This window comes from Mustela erminea, chromosome X (genome assembly GCF_009829155.1).
Source record: "Mustela erminea isolate mMusErm1 chromosome X, mMusErm1.Pri, whole genome shotgun sequence".
NCBI lineage: Eukaryota > Metazoa > Chordata > Mammalia > Carnivora > Mustelidae > Mustela > Mustela erminea.
The window spans coordinates 19,592,772-19,612,588 of NC_045635.1; the positions used below are offsets into that span (position 1 = coordinate 19,592,772).

General features: G+C 40.3%; 1 protein-coding gene across 11 annotated transcripts in view; it reads left to right on the top strand.

Annotated features, from left to right (window-relative positions):
• Positions 1–7,470, top strand: part of ZFX (zinc finger protein X-linked) — a 56,054-nt gene extending 48,584 nt beyond the window's left edge. For 8 of the 11 annotated variants that reach the window (XM_032329779.1, XM_032329775.1, XM_032329774.1 and 5 more), the window contains 5 exons: positions 935–1,084; positions 1,304–1,447; positions 1,822–1,974; positions 2,508–2,648; positions 3,510–4,693. In XM_032329779.1, coding sequence (XP_032185670.1) covers positions 935–1,084; positions 1,304–1,447; positions 1,822–1,974; positions 2,508–2,648; positions 3,510–4,693 — 1,772 coding nt within the window. Of the gene's footprint in view, positions 1–934; positions 1,085–1,303; positions 1,448–1,821; positions 1,975–2,507; positions 2,649–3,509 lie in introns of all 11 variants that reach the window. The other 3 variants (XM_032329780.1, XM_032329783.1, XM_032329782.1) reach the window with 3 other exon arrangements.
• Positions 7,471–19,817: the final 12,347 nt, after the last annotated feature.

Consider the following 19,817-nt stretch of genomic DNA (forward strand, 5'->3'; position numbering starts at 1 on the left):
CCAGATTCTTGTCTTTAAAGACTGATGAGTAAAGTGACAGGTATCTGTCTGTGGGGAAGATGGGGGAAAGTCTCTGATAGTGACAGTACAGTGAACTGTGTACTTGGAGAGAAGCAAGCAAAGGGTGCTGCGAATATCGAAGAACTGGGACAGGCACCAGCCTGAGAGCTTTTAGGGATGTTAACTTTCAGCCCTTAAATTAATTAGCTATGTAGGAAGAGAGATCACCTAAATCAGAAACCCTATAGTTATTCTTGGCTCCTTTGTTACGTTCAGTTTTCACTCTTGGATTCTACCATGAGTCCTGAGACAGGGCTCCAGTCCTGCCTTCTTCCCCATCCGTCCTCCTTCTGTCCTGATGTAAGGCCTTGTCCTCTGTTGCCTGCATTTGGGGGTGGGGAGGTGTTACCCGCATGTTTGCGGTAGACCCACGAGTGGTACCCTTGCTTTATGTCTCCATCCCTTGGCATCCACTTCTCTAAAGGTCAGCATGGTGTTAGCAAAAATGGCGATCTGCCATTCTCACTGCTCTCCTGAAAAGTCTCTGTTCAGAATCTCTAAATCTCTCCACGTATCTGGCTTCACCCCTACACATTCTAATTCTGTGGTGCTGGCGGGCTGGAGCCTGTGTTCTTTGGTTCCCTAAGAGATATTGACATCTGACCAGACTGAGAAACCTCTGACCTATCATTGTCAAGTCTGAACCCCTCTGCCTGGTTGCACAAGGGCCTCCATGACACCCCCCCCCCCCCAACACTTGGCTTAGCAGTCAACCTCATTTCCCACCATGCCCCGTGTGTCTACTGCTCTAGATAAAATCATCCCATTTTGTATGAATCCTGTTAGGGTATTTGTAAAAAGGACTTTTCAGAACACAACATTTTATTTAACTATCTGCTATTGTTATTTGTAATGTGTTTTCCTGCCTTTTCAGTGGATGATGCTGGCAAAATAGAACATGATGGTTCTTCTGGAATGACCATGGATGCAGAGTCGGAAATTGATCCTTGTAAGGTGGATGGCACTTGCCCTGAAGTCATCAAGGTGTACATTTTTAAAGCTGACCCCGGAGAGGATGACTTAGGTAAGAGGAAATCTTCACCGTATTATGCATCCTGATCAGGCACATCAACCTGATTTCTTTTGGCTGGTTGAGATTACAGACCTTTGAAATCTTGTCTGAAGATAACTTTTAAGCAAGGATTTTCATGCAGCTGTGGAAAAGGATATGAAATATACTAAGGCAAATGGGTGGAAATGAAGTTTTCAGATAAATTCTCAGAGCTGTCATCTTCCCTAATAGGTGGCACTGTAGACATTGTGGAGAGTGAGCCTGAGAATGACCACGGAGTTGAATTACTTGATCAGAATAGCAGTATTCGTGTGCCAAGGGAAAAGATGGTTTATATGACCGTCAACGACTCTCAGCAAGAAGATGAAGATTTAAGTAAGTAGGTGGCCTTTTTGTGGGCGAAAGTCTTATGTTTCTGTAGCTCTCTTTTTAAATACGGTCAGTATTCAAAGGAAAATAAGTGGCATTATTGTAGAGATTGTTATGCTACTGTGTGCCTCCAAGGGCAGTCTCAGTAACTCTTTGTGGATGCATAGAACGTTGCCTTACAGACACGTTAAGGTGAAAGCCAAGAAACAAATGATTCCGTTCAACAAATACTTGTTGCCTGCTTAGGACTCTGTAAAAGTTGTAGGTGTGTAACACTTGAACCTTCTTTCTACTCGTCTGTTACCTGAATTCAAATAAAAATGCCTTTCCTGTGATCTCTGTAAACATGGTCACAAAAGTTGATATAATTTCCTACTTAGATGTCGCGGAAATCGCTGATGAGGTGTATATGGAGGTGATCGTAGGGGAGGAGGATGCGGCGGCGGCGGCAGCAGCCGCTGCAGCGCACGAGCAGCAGATCGACGACAATGAAATCAAAACCTTCATGCCAATAGCCTGGGCAGCGGCTTACGGTAAGTCCCTTGGCGGCTCTTCAGACGGACTTGGCTCGCAAGTGGGACTTCATGATTGAAAACGGTGTCTGTGGCCTTAGGTTTCCGAAATAGGAAACACCACTACCCTGTAAGGGTTACTTGATTTGAACAGGAGGACAGTAAGATGATAAAGTCTACCTTCTGTGTTTATTATAACAGGAATTTCCTCTGTGTGTCTATTACATAGAAGGAAGTACTGCAAGAAGTACAGAGGCTTTCAAGCTGAACCTTTTCATCTTGATCGTATCTGGCCCATGACTTTACAGTTTGGGGAAACGACACGGGAATTCATGGGACAAAATGCTGACATGTGTTTTTTAGATTTGGAAGCAAGGCCTTTCCTGCTGTCTCACTATAATAAATGCGGTCCTAAAACCCATTACCTAGAATGGGGACTTTCTGTCATTCATGAGTATCATGGCTTACTTTTCGTTGTTATAGTTAATAAAGCATCCCTAATTTTTTATAGTTTATAATACTGTATGATTTTGTTTTTTAATGCGCATTGTTAGGTAATAATTCTGATGGAATTGAAACCCGGAATGGCACTGCAAGTGCCCTCTTGCACATAGATGAGTCTGCTGGGCTCGGCAGACTGGCTAAACAAAAACCAAAGAAAAGGAGAAGACCTGATTCCAGGCAGTACCAAACAGGTGAGGGCACACGAGTCCCACAGCGCAGCGTGCTTGGCGAGCTCTCAGATGAAACTCTAGTATGTATCCACAGAGGTGTTGTGATGGCATTTTAGCTGCTAGACCACATGTAGCTTTTGTGTGTGGAATTTGAAAATATAATTTGAAGAATTCAGTGATATTCATGAATGATTGCCTGGGATAAAAAGAAATAGGGAATGGATCAATCGTGGATGGGGAACAAAATTCAAAACTCGGGTGGTTTTTATGTGGAAATGAAAGAAATCCCTCAGACATGTTATAAGCATTAACTGTTTTAAAACCTAAATTAACGCAAAGAATTGGATCATGTTACCTTAAGGCAGGCTTAATTTACAGAGCAGTAGGACAAGTACCTCAGTTTACCTGACCCTATTCTTGTCTATTCGTGGATGGTGATTTGCATATTAAAATTTTCATAGATAGATTTAAGCTTTACTGTCGAGTGACACAAAATTAGGTTTTTCGGAATAACCAAAGCAGGAATTGTGATTACAAAACTTGATTTTTATGAAGAATTTTCTGCCGATTTCTAAATTGATAGAGCTTTGATCACTAGCTGGCAGAAATTAACGTATTTATTGATTGATTTTTTTTTTTTAACTGGAGGGACTGAGGTTGGTACTACCAGACTGAATGAAGTTTTCAGACCAGGGTTCTCTTTATGACAGGGTTGCTCTGCCTCTTATACTGAAAAAACAGTAGAAGGAATGTTACGTAGCAGATAGCTTAATGTGGGAATGCTTGCTTAATAACGTTCCGAACACACACTTGAAATGCTTGCAGAAACCCAAACGGAACCTGGTTTGATCACTCATGCTCCTTTTTTTTTTCCTTTCCTAGCAATAATTATTGGCCCTGATGGACATCCCTTGACTGTCTATCCTTGCATGATTTGTGGGAAAAAATTTAAGTCGAGAGGTTTTCTGAAAAGGCACATGAAAAACCATCCTGAACACCTTACCAAGAAGAAGTACCGCTGTACTGACTGTGATTACACTACCAACAAGAAGATAAGTTTACACAACCACCTGGAGAGCCACAAGCTGACCAGCAAGGCAGAGAAGGCCATCGAATGCGATGAGTGTGGGAAGCATTTCTCTCATGCTGGGGCTTTGTTTACTCACAAAATGGTGCATAAGGAGAAAGGAGCCAACAAAATGCACAAGTGTAAATTCTGTGAATATGAGACAGCTGAACAAGGCTTGTTGAATCGCCACCTTTTGGCGGTCCACAGCAAGAACTTTCCTCACATTTGTGTGGAGTGCGGGAAAGGTTTCCGTCATCCATCCGAGCTCAAAAAGCACATGCGCATCCATACCGGCGAGAAGCCGTACCAGTGCCAGTACTGCGAGTATCGGTCTGCAGACTCTTCTAACTTGAAAACACATGTAAAAACGAAGCATAGTAAAGAGATGCCGTTCAAGTGTGACATCTGCCTTCTGACTTTCTCAGATACCAAAGAGGTGCAGCAACATGCTCTTATCCACCAAGAAAGCAAAACACACCAGTGTTTGCACTGCGACCACAAGAGCTCGAACTCAAGTGATTTGAAACGACACATAATTTCGGTTCACACAAAGGACTACCCCCATAAGTGTGACATGTGTGATAAAGGCTTTCACAGGCCTTCCGAACTCAAGAAACACGTGGCTGCCCACAAGGGTAAAAAAATGCACCAGTGTAGACATTGTGACTTTAAGATCGCAGATCCGTTTGTCCTAAGTCGCCATATTCTCTCGGTTCACACGAAAGATCTTCCGTTCAGGTGTAAGAGATGTCGAAAGGGATTTCGGCAACAGAATGAGCTTAAAAAGCATATGAAGACACACAGTGGCAGGAAGGTGTACCAGTGTGAGTACTGTGAGTATAGCACTACAGACGCCTCGGGCTTTAAACGGCACGTCATCTCCATCCACACGAAAGACTATCCTCACCGGTGTGAGTACTGCAAGAAGGGCTTCCGCAGACCTTCGGAAAAGAACCAGCACATAATGCGACATCACAAAGAAGTGGGCCTGCCCTAACGGTCCCGCCACGGACATTTGTGGCAATGTTGGCCTTGAAGCAGAAATTTTATTTTAGAGCCAACTGGTCTCGTTCACATACAATACTGTATATTGATTATCCCGTGTACAAATAGAATTATTGCTTCTAGTTGAGTTGGTTTTTCGTTTTTCGTTTTTGTTTTTGTTTTTCATTTTGTTTAATAGTGTGTTCTGAATTCTATTCAGTTTGTTTAATAAATGGGGGAAAGCAGCAACAAGTAAGTTGCTTTTAATAAAATAATCCCTGGTTCTATACTGAATTTTTCTATCTTAGAAGTTTTATATTTATTTAAATATTTACCTTGCTTACCTTGATGGTACTCTTCTAAGACCATTTAACTTAAAGTTAAGGTAACTTTAGATTGGTAACTCTGAAAGGACTCATGTTGACTCAGTTTTTTTTCCCCCCATAAATTTCTCACAATAAAATTGTCAGAGACATCTACTAACATAAATGGGAGGTTTTTCCAGTCAGCTCTAATTATCCTAACATGGAAGTCATTTACTCGTCTTGCTTACTATTTTCAGACCACATGACAATGAAAGTTTCCATTTGAGCTTTTGCGTCCCTGGCATCGCTGAGGAGAGAACAGTGGCTGGGTTCGTGTTTCCTTTCCGTTTTGTTTAGCAGACAAACTGTACTTCTTTGGGGGCTTTCTTTGGTGTATTGACATCTTTTGTCAGCATAGCAAACTTTTAGAAGAACTTCCTTGACAAATTTTACTTGATGCTGTTGTATTTTGATTATTCCGTCTGTGCTGCTTTGTCTTGGAATGGTTGTGTGCTACAAATGAGATTATCGAGGACTGCATTTTGGAATCTCCTAGAGGTAATTCGTGGCTCGTAGGATCTTTTGCGACTTTATATATGTAAATGTACCCTGAATTATATATATGCACATATATAGAGAACATGTATCTGTGTGTATTGCTTATTTTACATATTTATACACACAACCCCAGTAGTAGTTAAGATCTATAATGAAAAGTATTAAATTTACAATAACATGAACGATGCAGGGATGCACGAGAGCATTTTGTGAATCATGCTCTTCAGAGAGACTACTCAGGTGAAGAATTAGAAGGAAAATAAGGACACTAGTATTTTTAAAGAGTAAAGGTATTTTCTTTTAAATATCTTTGGTAATTGAAAAAAATAGACGTTAAGATGTTTCTAGATAGAATGTTTTCATACAACTTCAGCTCCATGCCTTTATATTTTTCTGAAAAGCTAATGAGTATCCAGACATAACTCCCTCAGTTCTCTCTGGAGCCCGTGAGGGAACCTTGCGTCACCCAGTGAGGGGGATTAAGGAAACCACAGCTCCGTGTCCCAGAGATCGGGTGCTGATTATGACTCAAACTTGGCAGGTTCAGCCTGCCCTGTTACTTCTTAGTTACAGTTAGCAAACTTTTAAAAACTGAATGCTCAAATTGGCTTTGGTTAGAAGATAAAGGTGTGTTTAAGTGCATGAGGAAAAGCGGAGGCCTTATTTGGAACGTCACCAAGTCTTTCACAGTTTTGTTTTTCTTTGAGAGCCGACATTTTTTAAACAAGCAGTTCTGAATCAAGAGTCAGACATGCATAAAACTTGAACTTGGTTAATGAGAACTAGATTATGTTAAGATGGATCTTGGAAAATGAAAAACACTTTCTGGGGTCCTTTAAATTGGCTGTCAGCATAGAGTATCTGGCACATCGTAGGAGATTGAGGAATTTTCTTCCCACTTGATAGTTGCCTTGCCACTTCATTATGGTGCTTCATCCCCTCTGTGCTGTTAGGTCTCGACCTTTCGTCTTTCTCTTTGCCATTGATATTTGTATTCAAGAAGTATATTTATAGGGTTAGAAACCTAAATATTTGGTGGTTGGCAAGCCTCTGAAGTGCTAGATTGATTTCGTCCAGTTGTAAATCAAGTGCTTTAGGCTGGTATGAACTCCAACCTGAATGCCAGTTAAAGCCAAGGCATGGGCCTATCCTAGTGGGAGCTCCTGTGCCCTCTTGGCTCTCATACCTGCTTTTTTTTTTTTTTTTTTTTTTTTAATAACTTAAACAATTGTGTGGTTCATTGCCCTGCAGTACTATCCTTGAAAGCTCTGTCTGTTTTTTTGTGAGAACCTTTAAAATCTCCCTTCTTTTTTTCCCCAGAAATCATGTAAAAGAAGACACTTAAATGAAAGTGGAAATTTATTAACTTTAAAACATGGTGTAAAATTAGTACAGAAAATATAAATAATTGGTCATTTAACTATATTTTTTTAAATAAACTGAAAGATAAAGAACACAACACTCTACACACTTTATATTTCTCTTACATAGTCTGGAATCATACACAGTGTACTTTCTTTTTAAAGCACAATATTGAAACCTTTAAAAGGTATTTAAGGGTTTGGTCAAGTGAATATGATGAAATGTATTTGTCTGTATAAAGAGAAAATGAAATTGTAGTCACTGTTACGTACTGACATTAGTTACAACCTAGTTTTAATTCTTAAAACAATTTTGATTAGCAAAGCTAAAAAAAATGGATGTTTCAGTTAAATGTTTTAAAGAGGTACAGATTTTTACAAGGACATAATATAAGTTATTGTTCTGTAGAAATATCCTATTAAATATTGTATGTCCCTCCCTCTGTACACTTTGTAAAAAAAAAAGTAAAATACATAAAAAGAAAATCATATAGGGATGTGTGACATTGTAATTGTGTACTTGAGAATAACGTGCAAAAATAAAAATCAGAATATTTTCCTGTTAATGGATGTTTAGTCTATTTGATACCAGTACTAAGTTAATGCTTTTTCTTAAGGAAAAAAATGTACAGTTTTTGTAAAACCTAATAAACATCAAAAACAGTGGATTATTTTCATTTCCCCATTTCTTAATTCCTTTTATGCAGCAGTGGATTGCAAAATGCTTGATTGCTTTGAATTTTGTGACTCGATGCAAATACTCCTCATAGTTCAGCCCTTCAAATTTACAAGTCATATATCAGAGAGCCTAAGAGATGATGGGTGAGTCCTTTGATGAACATGTCCTTGAAGTTCCTTTTTTCCCTTTTATCTTCATAAGGGATTTGTTTTATTAGCATCTCCAGTTCCCCTGAGACGAATTTGCCATGCGTAATGGTTTCTGAGAACCCTGAAGGTTCATTTCAGTATCACTGCATAGCACACTTAATCAGGGGGTGTTGTCCCCACCTCCACAGCAGAAGCCCCCCCCCCCCCCAGAGTAATGCCTCTGTGGCCACATTTGGAGGGTTTTCATTTCATAGACGCTAACTCGCTGGAGAGTGGCCACAGTTAGAAAAATCGAAAGTTAGGTAGAAGTGACCAGGAGTCAAAAGAGAGTAACATTGATCTGAGCCATCTTTGATTTTTAAAGATGAGATCCTCAGATCTTCAGCTATATAGGAACAAGTGTGTGTTTGCCTAATAGTTGAAACAGTAAATAATCAAAACTTGGGGTCAGCAGTCAAGGGAACACGGTGAGTGTCACTGCCCAGAGCCATAAACCACACAAAAGCGGAGCGTGTGAAACCGTTCGTTGTAACAGAATGCCTGGTAGACAGCCTCTTACTGCTCGGATCCCAGGCAGGCAGGTAAGGTCCAGTTCTGTTCTCTGGGAATCTCGGTATTACCAGTTTGGTTGCCCACAAATGCTAGGGTTCGTGAAGGAAAAGTGGGACCAGTCCAAACGTTCATAGGGTGATATTTTAGAGCTGTGGTTTTCACAGTGTGGTCTGCAACAGTGGCAGCAGCATCCCCTGGAAGTTGGTTAAAGATATAAATTCTTGGTCACACGCCTCACCCACCGAATCGGGCAGCTGGGCACAAGACCAGGTGATCTGTGTCTTAACATGTCCTCTGCGGGCTTCTGATGCACGCACAGGTTTGGGAAACCGTTTCAGAGCACCCGGGAAACCGAAAAGATCACTGGTGCAGCATTTTGTCTGGTAGACAAGAAAATCTTTCTCTATCTCTCTGTCTCTCTCTCTCTCACACACACACACACACACACACACACACACACACAACCCCAGAAATAAGCTGTGAGGGTGAAACGGGACTTAGTTAACACCTTTGGTTTACCTTTTTTAAAGTAGCCCTCCAGACAAGAAGCGTATCCTTTCTAGTATACATTAAGTGGCCTGTATTTCATCAGTCTTGAATGGCCTCTAAGTTATATTCCCCAGAGGTTAATGGGATTCAGAGGAAGATTCAGCAAGTAAAGGAGAAAAGCTGAAAAGTGTCTTTGATTGGCCCATCATTACTTACGTAATTCATATCTGAAAAATCATTTTGCCATATTCCGGTGCTCTTCAGATCAAGTCAAAATTAAGTTTGCCCTTTTGGATTTTGTTTTCTTTCGTGTATATATTGTTTGCCTTTTTGATAAAATAAGTCTTGGATTTGTTATATATCGTTTCTGTTACTTTTGACATCTTTGCTATTGTAAATAAATTCCTATTTTGTTTTAAGTTACCCTAGTGGAGTGTTGGCTATAGACAAGGCATACGCATGCAAACACACACATAAACACATACACCCACAGACACACAGAAGTGAAGTGCTTTAAATCACAAAGTTAATAAACCCCCAACAAAGTATAAACTGGGTGATGTGATCCCTTCATTTCCAGCATTTCCAGCATCAGTGGAAATACCACTGTAGCATCTGCTCCTAACTCTGACTTGAAAATCATTTTCATGACTTCTGAGGGAAATTCTTAGTTTGCCAAGTTTGAGGTCAACATCAAGAATTACCTTATTTAGATTTTTCTGTCCCTTTGGGCTCGTGTTACTTGTATTGCTGGTATTGGTGAGCACAAAGGATTTGGTGTTTGTGACCTGCTGCTAGAGTAAAGCCACTATGATGATACTTTGCTACAGAAAACCTGCGAAGGACTTTAGATGGCATTTCTTCTTTCATGATGTGGATTATCACAGAAAAATCCGAACGCATTGACGAAAACAGAATAGTTAACAAAACCTACGTTATTTTGCCTTCTAAGAGAGGCGGGTTTCTGCTTTTCCTGTATGGTTATGCTTGGCTTTAAATTCAGAAGCCATTTCTTTTTGTCTGAGCTGCTTTGAAATAAGGAGAGGTATGGCACAGACATCTGTTGGGGTTTTGCGGGTTCTAATTCCACCTGTTCTCCTCTTTGGGTTCTAACCACATTGGAAATAGACAGGAACCACCAGTTGAATGTGAGACTTCTAGTAAAGTTGAATTGGGAGACCCAGAAGCCAAATCTCTCTCCCCCTAGTCGAGGCCTTGACTGATGCAGCCAGTCACTCGAAGTCCCTCTGAGCCATTGAGACCACTCGGTCTCCCACCAGAGAAATGGAGCAAGTGGGGGAGAATGGCTGCGGTATCCTTGCCAGCCCTCGCAGGCCAGGACTCCGGGAAGGCGGAGAAGACTTGCCTCCTGCCATCTTCGTAAAATAGTAAGGTTAAGTCCAATTCCGGGTTGCCCCCTGCCATTAGCCCCATGGCAAAACGTGAGGTTTTTACTGTAGCCTTAAATATTTGCTGTTTTTCCGCAATTCACTTCTATTTGTCCCCCCTTGAGGTGGTGGTTGTGACAGACTTTTAAAGGTTTAGTTCCTGGGGTGCCGGCATGGTGCAGTTGGTTGAGCATCCAACTCTTGGTTTTGGTTCAGGTGATCTCTGGGTCAGGAGATCAAGTTCCACCTCGGGCTCTGTGTTAAGTACAGAGTCTCCTGAAGACTCTGCCTCTGCACCTTCCCCCCAGCCCCCGACCCCTGGTCTCTCTCTCAAATAAATCTTCAAAAAAAAAGGTTTTAGGGGCACCTGGGTGGCTCAGTCATTAAGCGTCTGCCTTCGGCTCGGATCATGATCCCAGGATCCTGGGATCGAGTCCGGCTCCCTGCTCAGCGGGGAGCCTGCTTCTCCCACTCCCACTTCCTCTGCTTGTGTTCCCCCTCTCTCTCTCTGTCAAATAAAATCTTTTAAAAAATTAAAAAAAAAAAGGTTTAGTTCCTGTTTCTTCTGGTACGGTATGCTTTAGTTTTTCTTGAGAAAAACAACTTTTCAAGGGCAAATTTACTTATATTTAAAGCTGATAACTTTGCGAGTTACTTTTATTACATATTTTTGTAACAAAATTTAGAAAAATGATCACCCACAATGCTACTTGCTTTATTCAAGGAGTTCATCTTTGTTCATCTTCTGGTCTTCATCCGTACACGTAAATCTTTTATCTGTCTTGTTACCATAGCATCGGTTTTAAGTTAAGGAATTTTCATTTCAAGCATCAACTATTTCCCTATCTACTGGCTGTCTTTTAAAAGTTTTTAATGCACATTCTTTTTGGAGAGAATATGGAAAATTCGGAATGGTACTGAGAAGAAAGTAAACTGCCTTTTTTCAATCCCATTACCTAGAACATACTATCTTCTTTTTTCTTTCTAAAAAAGCTTTATTTAAATTCCAGTTAGTTAACATACAGTGTAATGCTAGTTTCAGGTGTACAACACTTCCGTACATCACCTGGTGCTCATCATGACACGTGCCCTCCTTAATCCCCATCACCTGTTTCCCCCATCCCCCACCCCTCTGGTAGCCATCAGCGTGTTCCCTAGAGTTAAGACTGTTTCTTGGTTTGTCTCTCTCTTCCGCCCCTTAGCTCATTTGCTTGTTTCCTAAATTCCACATGAATGAAGTCATATGGTATTTTTCTTTCTCTGACTGACTCATTTCACTCAATATAGTGCTCTCTAGCTCCAGCTCTGTCATTGCAAATGGCAAGAGTTCATCGTTTTATGGCTGAATAATATTCTTTTTTACACACACACACACACACACACACACACACACACACACACACATCTTTATCCATCTGTCAGTTGATGGACACTTGGGTTGCTGCCATACATTGGCTATTGTATAAATAATCCTGCTATAAACATTGGGATGCAGGTATCCCTTTGCATTAGTGTTTTTGTGTTCTTTGACTAAATACCTAGTAGTGCAATTGCTGGATCGTAGGGTAGCTTTATTTTCAACTTTTTGAGGAACCTCCACGCTGTTCTTCACAGTGGCTATACCAGCTTGCATTCCCACCAACAGTACAAGAGGGTTCCCCTTTCTCCACATCCTCGCCAACACCTGTTGGTTCCTGTATTGTTGATTTCAGCCATCCTGCCAGGTGTGAGGTGAGATCTCATTGTAGCTTTGATTTGCATTTCCCTGATGATGAATGATGTTGAGCATCTTTTCATGTGTCTGTTGGCCACCTGGATATCTTCTTTGGAAAAATGTTCATGCCTTCTGCCCATTTTTTAATTGGATTATTTGGTTTTTGTGTGAGTTTGATTAAGTCTTTATATACTTTGGATAGTAACCCTTTATATCAGATACGTTATTTGCAAATATCTTCTATTCCGTAGGCTCCCTTTTAGCTTTGTTGATTGTTTCCTTCGCTGTGCAGAAGCTTTTTATTTTGATGAAGTCCCAATAGTTCATTTTTGTTTCATTTCCTTCCCTCAGGAGACCTATCTAGACGAACATATTATCTTTTTAAGACTATCTTTACTGAGTTTCAATTTTATTAGGTTTTTTAGTTGTAAAATACACGTTATTGGAACAAGTGTTGTACAATACAAAATAAGTATAAAGACAAGCTTGAGGGGTGCCTGGGTGGCTCAGTAGGTTAAAGCTTCTGCCTTTGGCTCAGGTCATGATCCCAGAGTCTTGGGATCAAGCCCTGTATCGGGCTTTCTGCTCCGCAGGGAGCCTGCTTCCTCCTCTCTCTCTGCCTGCCTCTCTGCCTACTTGTGATCTCTGTCTATTAAGTAAATAAATTCCTCTCCTCGTGGTCATCATCATTAACAGACTGTGTGTTTCCCTCCATACTCATACAAACCCGTACAAAGATAGGTAACGGAGAGTATGAGGAAGCTGGGAAAACAGGGGAGGCAGAAATTTCACGTTTTTTTTGACCAAAGTCTGATTATGTATCTTTGCAAGTCGTTTAATATATTGTGTGCATCTCTCTGGGACAGGAGACAGAGCTCTGTTTCATTCTGATCGCTGAATAACTTTCCAGATACTGAACCCACCATAATTTGGTCAACCATTCCCCTTTTAATGGACATCTAGGTTGTTTCCAGTTTCCTGCCACTACAGGAATACTGAGATAATTGTCCTTGTGCCTATAATTCTCACATACTTGGGCTTCGACTTCTGTAGGATGGATTCCCCTATGATGTGATTGCTAAGTGAGAGGATATGTGCTATTTTGAAAATGTCACTCGATATTAGCAAGTTATTTTTTGGTTGGAATGTCAGTTCCAGGAGCACAGGGATTCCTGTCTGCTCTGTTCATTGCAGTTCACCTAGAACAGCATGGTGTGTAGTGGATACTAAAGAGATATTTGTTGGACGTTGAGGTTTTCAGGGTTGTAGCTACTCCCCTCAGTCTTCCAAACAGTGGCTGTGATATTGGGCCAATATCACAGATAAAATTATATGTATTTCTGTATGCCATAATTGTTCCAGTCTGCCTTGACCTGCCTGCTGGTGGGGTTAAATAATACTTTCCCATGGCTAAGAGCCCTTTGAGTTTTCTTTTTAGTCCTTTGACCATCTGGCCTAGTAGCTTTTTAATACACTTGCTGCACAGTTTTTCAGTCTATCGTTTATCTTGCTACTGTTTACATTCTCTTTACATACATAAAAATCTGTAATATTTGTGTAATCAGATATGTTTATTTTCCTCCTTTATGATTCCTAACGTTTCTTGTCCTACTTATAAAGGCCTTTTCTACCCCACGTTTCTACAAATACACACGTAGATTTTCTTGTGATGTTTTGATTTTGTTTGGATTTGTATACAGTTAGAGTTATTTGGGTATATGTTATTGGGTAAAGGGCCTAGTTTCCCTTTTCTCTTGGATAGAGAGCCACTTATTATGGTAAGTCATCCTTGATCGTGAGGAACCGAAATTACACTTTTATGTACCAAGTTCATAACTTAACTTTGGATTCATTTATGAAGCGCATTCTGTTTCAGTGATCTATTTGCTGTTCTTATGCCAAAGCCATATTGTTTTACTCACAGTACTCTGTGCTGAACTTTAGTATCAAAAGGGAAGGCCTTTTCTTTTTCACTATCTCTTCGACATTTATTCTTTCATAGGAACAGTAAGATCATTTCAACTGGTTTCCCTTAGAAGACCCATTGGGATTTTTTATTACTCCAAATTGCTTGAGTTTTCAATATTAAATTGAGCCTGATATGTGTATCACATTGTCTTCACGTCCATGTTCCTCCATTTATTCTGATTTTGTTTTACATTCTTTCATAAGATATTACTGCTTTCTTCATATAGGTCATATTTGTCATAAGTACATTATAAATTTTTGGCTACCTAGAGGTTGCTAGAGTGTAGAGAAAAGCTATTGGTTTTTTTTATATATTCTTATGTACCCAATGGTTTACCGCATTATCGTCCCAATTCCAGTTGTGCTTTGGTCGTCTCTTGAATTTCTGTGTATGTAGTCGCCACAGAAAGGTGTCAATTATTTCATTTTTGCATCTTATCTTAGCTAGAAATTCTAAAACAATGTTGAAGAATACAGATTGTAGCAGACATTTCTGTGTTATCCCTTTGGATGGCCATCCTTCAGTATTTAACCCCTTGGTATAATGTTGGTTTTGGAAAGTAGCATAAATGCTAGTTGCTTTCCATTATTATTTGACTTAGAGATTTTGTTAGGAAAGGCTAATAATATCGCATACCTTTTAGCCTCCTATTGATAATAAGTACTTGATTTTTCTCTTTTTATTTGTTATGTCATGAAGTACACTGAATTACACTGATAGATTTTTTTTAAGATTATTTTAATTTATTTATTTGACAGAGAGAGATCACAAGTAGGCAGAGAGGCAGGCAGAGAGAGAGAGGAGGAAGCAGGCTCCCCGCCAAGCAGAGAGCCCAATGCGGGACTCGATCCCAGGACCCTGAGATCATGACCTGAGCTGAAGGCAGCGGCTTAACCCACTGAGCCACCCAGGCACCCCATACACTGATAGATTTTTTTAAAGTTAAACTGTACTCGAATTTCTAGGGTGAAAGTATCTTACTTAGGCGATTTTTGTTGTTCTTTATACTGTCGCTTTAACTGGCTAGTATTTTATTTAGAATTTTTGTATCTGTGTTCATAATTGTTGCATTTTCTTGTTTGGAACTATTGTCATCAGGTTTGAATGTTCATGTAACACTAGCTGCGTAAGATAAACTTGGAAACTTTTCTATAGTCGAGAAGGGTTTAAAAACCGAAGGCATTATCTAATTTTTAAGGATTAGCTAGATCTCAATTGTGAAAGAATTTGGGTCTGATACTTTTCTTTTTTTTTTAATGTTCATCATTTTGGGGGGTACCTGGGTGGCGCAGTCGTTAAGCATCTGCCTTCGGCTCAGATAATGATCCCTGGGTCCTGGGATCAAGCCCCGCATCTGGCTCCCTGCTCTGTGGAGAGCCTGCTTCTCCCTCTCCCACTCCCCCTGCTTGTGTTTCCGCTCCCACTGTCTCTCTCTCTCTTTCTGTGTCAAATAAATAAATAAATAAATAAATCTTTGAATCGTCATCATTTTTAAAAAATTTATTTATTTATTTATTTGAGACGGAGAGAGTTAGCAGGTGGAGGGGCAGAGGCAGAGGGAGAGAGAATCTCAGTGGACTCCCCAGTGAGCATAGAGCCTGACTCGGGGCTCTCAGCCTCACAACCCTGGGATCGGGACCTGAGTGGGAATCAAGAGTTGGACGCCCAGTGAGCCCGCTGGGTCACCCAGGCACCCTGGGTCTGATGTCTCTATAAATGGTATCTCTCCTGTACCTCTGGGACAAACAATACATTATACGTTAATAAGAAAAAATATATAAATACATAAGCAAAACCAAAAACAAACAAATGGGAGATCTTCACTTTTCTGATCTCTTCTATATTAATTATTAAATTAATTAATTAATCCATCAGGTTTTCTTCTCAAATAAATTTCCATGTCTCTATTTCCCTTGGAAATTGTCCATGTTCTCCATCAGTACATCTCATATGGTTTTTTTTTTCTTTTTTTAAGATTTTATTCATCTATTTGACAGAGAGAGAGAATGGGAGCACAAGCAGGGGGAGTGGCGGGCAGAAGGAGAGGGAAGTAGGTTCCCTGCAGAGCAAGGGAAGCCCAATATGGGACTGGACCCCGGGACTCCAGGATCATGACCTGAGTCATGAAGGCAGTGGCTTGACCAACTGAGCCACCCAGCCGCCCCTACATTTCATATGTTAATGTGCGTCCGCATCACCTGCGAGATGCCATGAAAATGCTCATCCTGATTCTGCACGTCTGGGGCCCAAGATTCTGCATTTCTTTTTGTTTGATTTTGTTTTTCGTGTTTTTTTTTTTTTTTTTTTCCCTTAGATTCTGAGTTTCTTACAAGCTCCCTGGAGAGGCTGATGCTGCTGGTTCACGGAGCACATGGCTCAAGCCCTGTAAGGATTTAGTGGTTCTAGATTTGGGGGGAACACGAGAATCACGTGGCCCAGCCTTCATCTTTCTCGTGCTCTGACCAGTTAAATTAGAACCTCTGGGGCGGGCTCAGTCATCAGTAGCTTTGCAAACGCAGGTGATTATAAGGCATAGCTGAGGTTGAGAGCTAGTCTTCCAGATTTTTAATTTATTGCCCTGAAGATAGACACAGTATTCTTATGATTAATTCTCTTGCACTAAGGGTTTTATTTCCTGTTGCATCCTGGATATTATATATTTTGCTTTGTCTGTTTTTTAAAAAGATTTTATTTTTAACTAATTTTTACAGCCAACGTGGGGCTTGAAACCACAACCCCTAAATCAAGAGTCACACACTCCTCTGACTGAGCCTGCCAGGTGCCCCTTCTGTTTTTCTTTAAGCCGGCTTTCAGAGGTTTGGCTATTTATAGATATTATCAAAGAAATGGCTTTTAATTTTGTTTATTCCTTATATGTTTCGGTTTTCTATTTAATTTCCTCTTACATTATTATTGGTTTTCTTTTCCTATTTTCTTTTGATTTATTTTGTTATCTAATTGAAATGTGTTATGTTTCAGATTTCATTTATTTTTGTTTCCGACTAAATGAACTCCTTGAAAGCTATGCGTTTTATTCGGTATATGACTTTAGCTATGCCCCATTGCATATTAATTGTTCTTTTTCATAATTTTCTAGATAGTTCTACATGAGAGTTTTGATTTCCTCTTTACAATAGTGTTTAACTTCTAAATAGTATAAGTTTTTATTAATTTCTCAAGTGTTGATCTCTAGTTTTATTGGTTTGGGTTTAAAGTATGGCATGTATAACCTCCACATTTGGGGGAAATGTTTAAAGTTTTCTTTTTGGGAGAGGCACAATAAGGTTTTTCAGAAATAAAACACAGACACATTAGTATGTTTACTTTTCCATATCTGGTATAAACTTATAAATAAAATCTAGCTTCTTGATGATATTTTCAAATCCTTTATATCCTTGCTAATTTTTGACTACTTAATTCTTTTTTAGATTTTATTTATTTATTTGAGAGAGATCACAAGTAGGCAGGCGGGGGAGAGGGGGAAGCAGGCTCCCCACTGAGCAGAGAGCCCAACGTGGGGCTCGATCCCAGGACCTTGAGAACATGACCTGAGCCAAAGGCAGAGGTTTAATCCATTGAGCCACCCAGGCGCCCCTAAATTTTTTAATTTTGAAAAAATATTAAAATCTTTCCCCATAAGCGTGTTTTAGGCAGTTTCCTTGTGTTTCAAGTTTTGCTTTATATATTCGGTGTCTGGATAGATTTTTGTTGCATAGATGTGTGACTTCTTCATGATTGTGCCTTTTACAGAGCATCATTTTCGTCCTCTTTAACGTATTGGGTCCCGAATTCTGCTTTGTCTGGTACGTTTTCTATTTCAACAGTCTTTTCTTATCTCTTCTATTACAGACCTCAGTTGTGTTATCATAATCAATTGAGATGTAAGTGTGCACTGCAGGATTTATTGTCATGGCTGCTTCTCAGTCATTTTCTCTCTCCCCATTTGCCATCTGCACGCCGAGGAGACTGTCGTGTGACTGACGCATAGATCATGTGTGCTCTCTCGTGTCTGCAGTGTGGGTGTATATTCTTCTTGAGGCCTCAACTACCCCCAAAATATCTCCTTTGCTTTGACAAATGGTATCTTACTGGGGAGGTCACAGCTTCAGGTCACAGTCCCTTTTCTTTGACAGTTCATAGATGTCTCACTGTTTTCCAGCGTCAGTGTTCTGAGAAGTCTGATGCTGGTGTGGCAGTTTGTTTTTGTTTTTGTTTTTGTTTTTTATTTTTTATTTTTTTTGTTTTGTTTTTTTAAAGATTTTATTTATTTATTTGACAGACAGAGATCACAAGTAGGCAGAGAGGCAGGCAGAGAGAGAGGAGGAAGCAGACTCCCCGCAGAGCAGAGAGCCCGATGTGGGGCTCGATCCCAGGACCCTGAGATCATGACCTGAGCCGAAGGCAGCGGCTTAACCCACTGAGCCACCCAGGTGCCCCTGTTTTTGTTTTTTAAATATGTTTCCTATTCTTTTGTTGCCTGAAGGTTATGGGATTTATTTTTCTTTATCTTTGGAATTTAGAAAGTTTACCAGGATCTCTCCTGTGTGTATGTGTGTGTATGTCCTGATCATGTCTGGGGCTTATTTGCTGAGTCCTTTCTTCCTGACGAGTCAAATCCCCATTCAGGGGAAGGAAATTTTCTCATGCTTGTATTTATTACTTCTCTGATCGATGTTTTGCTACTTTGGGCATTCCTATCACTCACAGCCAAGGTCTCCTGGATTTGTCTCATCATCCTACAACGGCACCGACAGGAAAAATCCCTTTATTCCCACACCTCACTGTGTGATCGCTCTTGTACCGAAAAACTGCAGTGTTTGAAACCCAGTGTCTCTTGAAGAAAGAAGCCAGGGAACAGTACTACTTGTCCATGTGTACCTTCTCGTGATGGAGGAAGAGTGCTCCTGGGATATTTTTCTTTAGTAGAAGCAACTTTAGCCGGAAGTTTCTCGTCAAAGAATAACAGCATTCTGGGCACCCCTTTCGACTCAACTTTATTTTTTTATTTTTATTTTTAAAAACATTTTATTTATTTATTTGACAGAGATCACAGGTAGGCAGAGAGAAAGGGGGAAGCAGGCTCCCCACTGAGCAAAGAACCCAATGCAGGGCTCGATCCCAGGACCCTGGGATCATGACCTGAGCCAAAGGCAGAGGCTTTAACCCACTGAGCCACCCAGGCGCCCCTTGCCTCAACTTTAAAGAAGCGTGTGAAACAGTCTTAACTTAATGCTTAGCATATAGGCAGTGCTGGCTCCGAGTTCCCACACTTTTCTCTGCTGGAATGCTGTACGTCCTGTTAAGCCGGCGAGAATGAGAGAGAAAATAACTGGGGCCAATGACTTATTCAAATTGCGCATGCAACGCCAAGCTCTGTTTCAAACCGGACCAATTTACACATCTTACCAGCAAAATCTGAAAATTCAGTTTTGGTGAAGATGGGCAGCATCGTGTGAAAATTCTCAGTGTTATGCACTCTCACCAAAGTGTAGTACTTTCAGACTTTTTAGTTTTGGTACTTTTATGCGTGTTAAAAAAAAAAAAACTAGTTCATTGAGGCTTTAATTAGCATATCCCAACAATGAATAATATTGAGTATCTTCTCATATGTTTGTTGATGCTTTGTGTTTCCTCTTTTGTGACATGGCTGTATAGGGTTTTTTTGGTCCATTTTCTGTTGGCTTGTTTGCCTTTTCCTTGTTGATTCATAAACATCCTTTATATATTCTTGGTATTAGTCCTTGATGTTTAACAATCCCTGGACACATTTTCTCTCGGATCCGTGACTTACCTTAAGGCTCTTTCTATTGTGTTTCTTGAGGAACAGTTCTTCATTTTAAAGTAGTGAACTTGAGGGGTCCCTGGCTGGCTCAGTCAGTGGGGTGTGTGACTCTTGAACTTGGGGTTGGGTTTGAGCCCCATTTTGGGTGTAGAGATTACTTACACATTTTTTAAAAATAAAAAATAAATAAG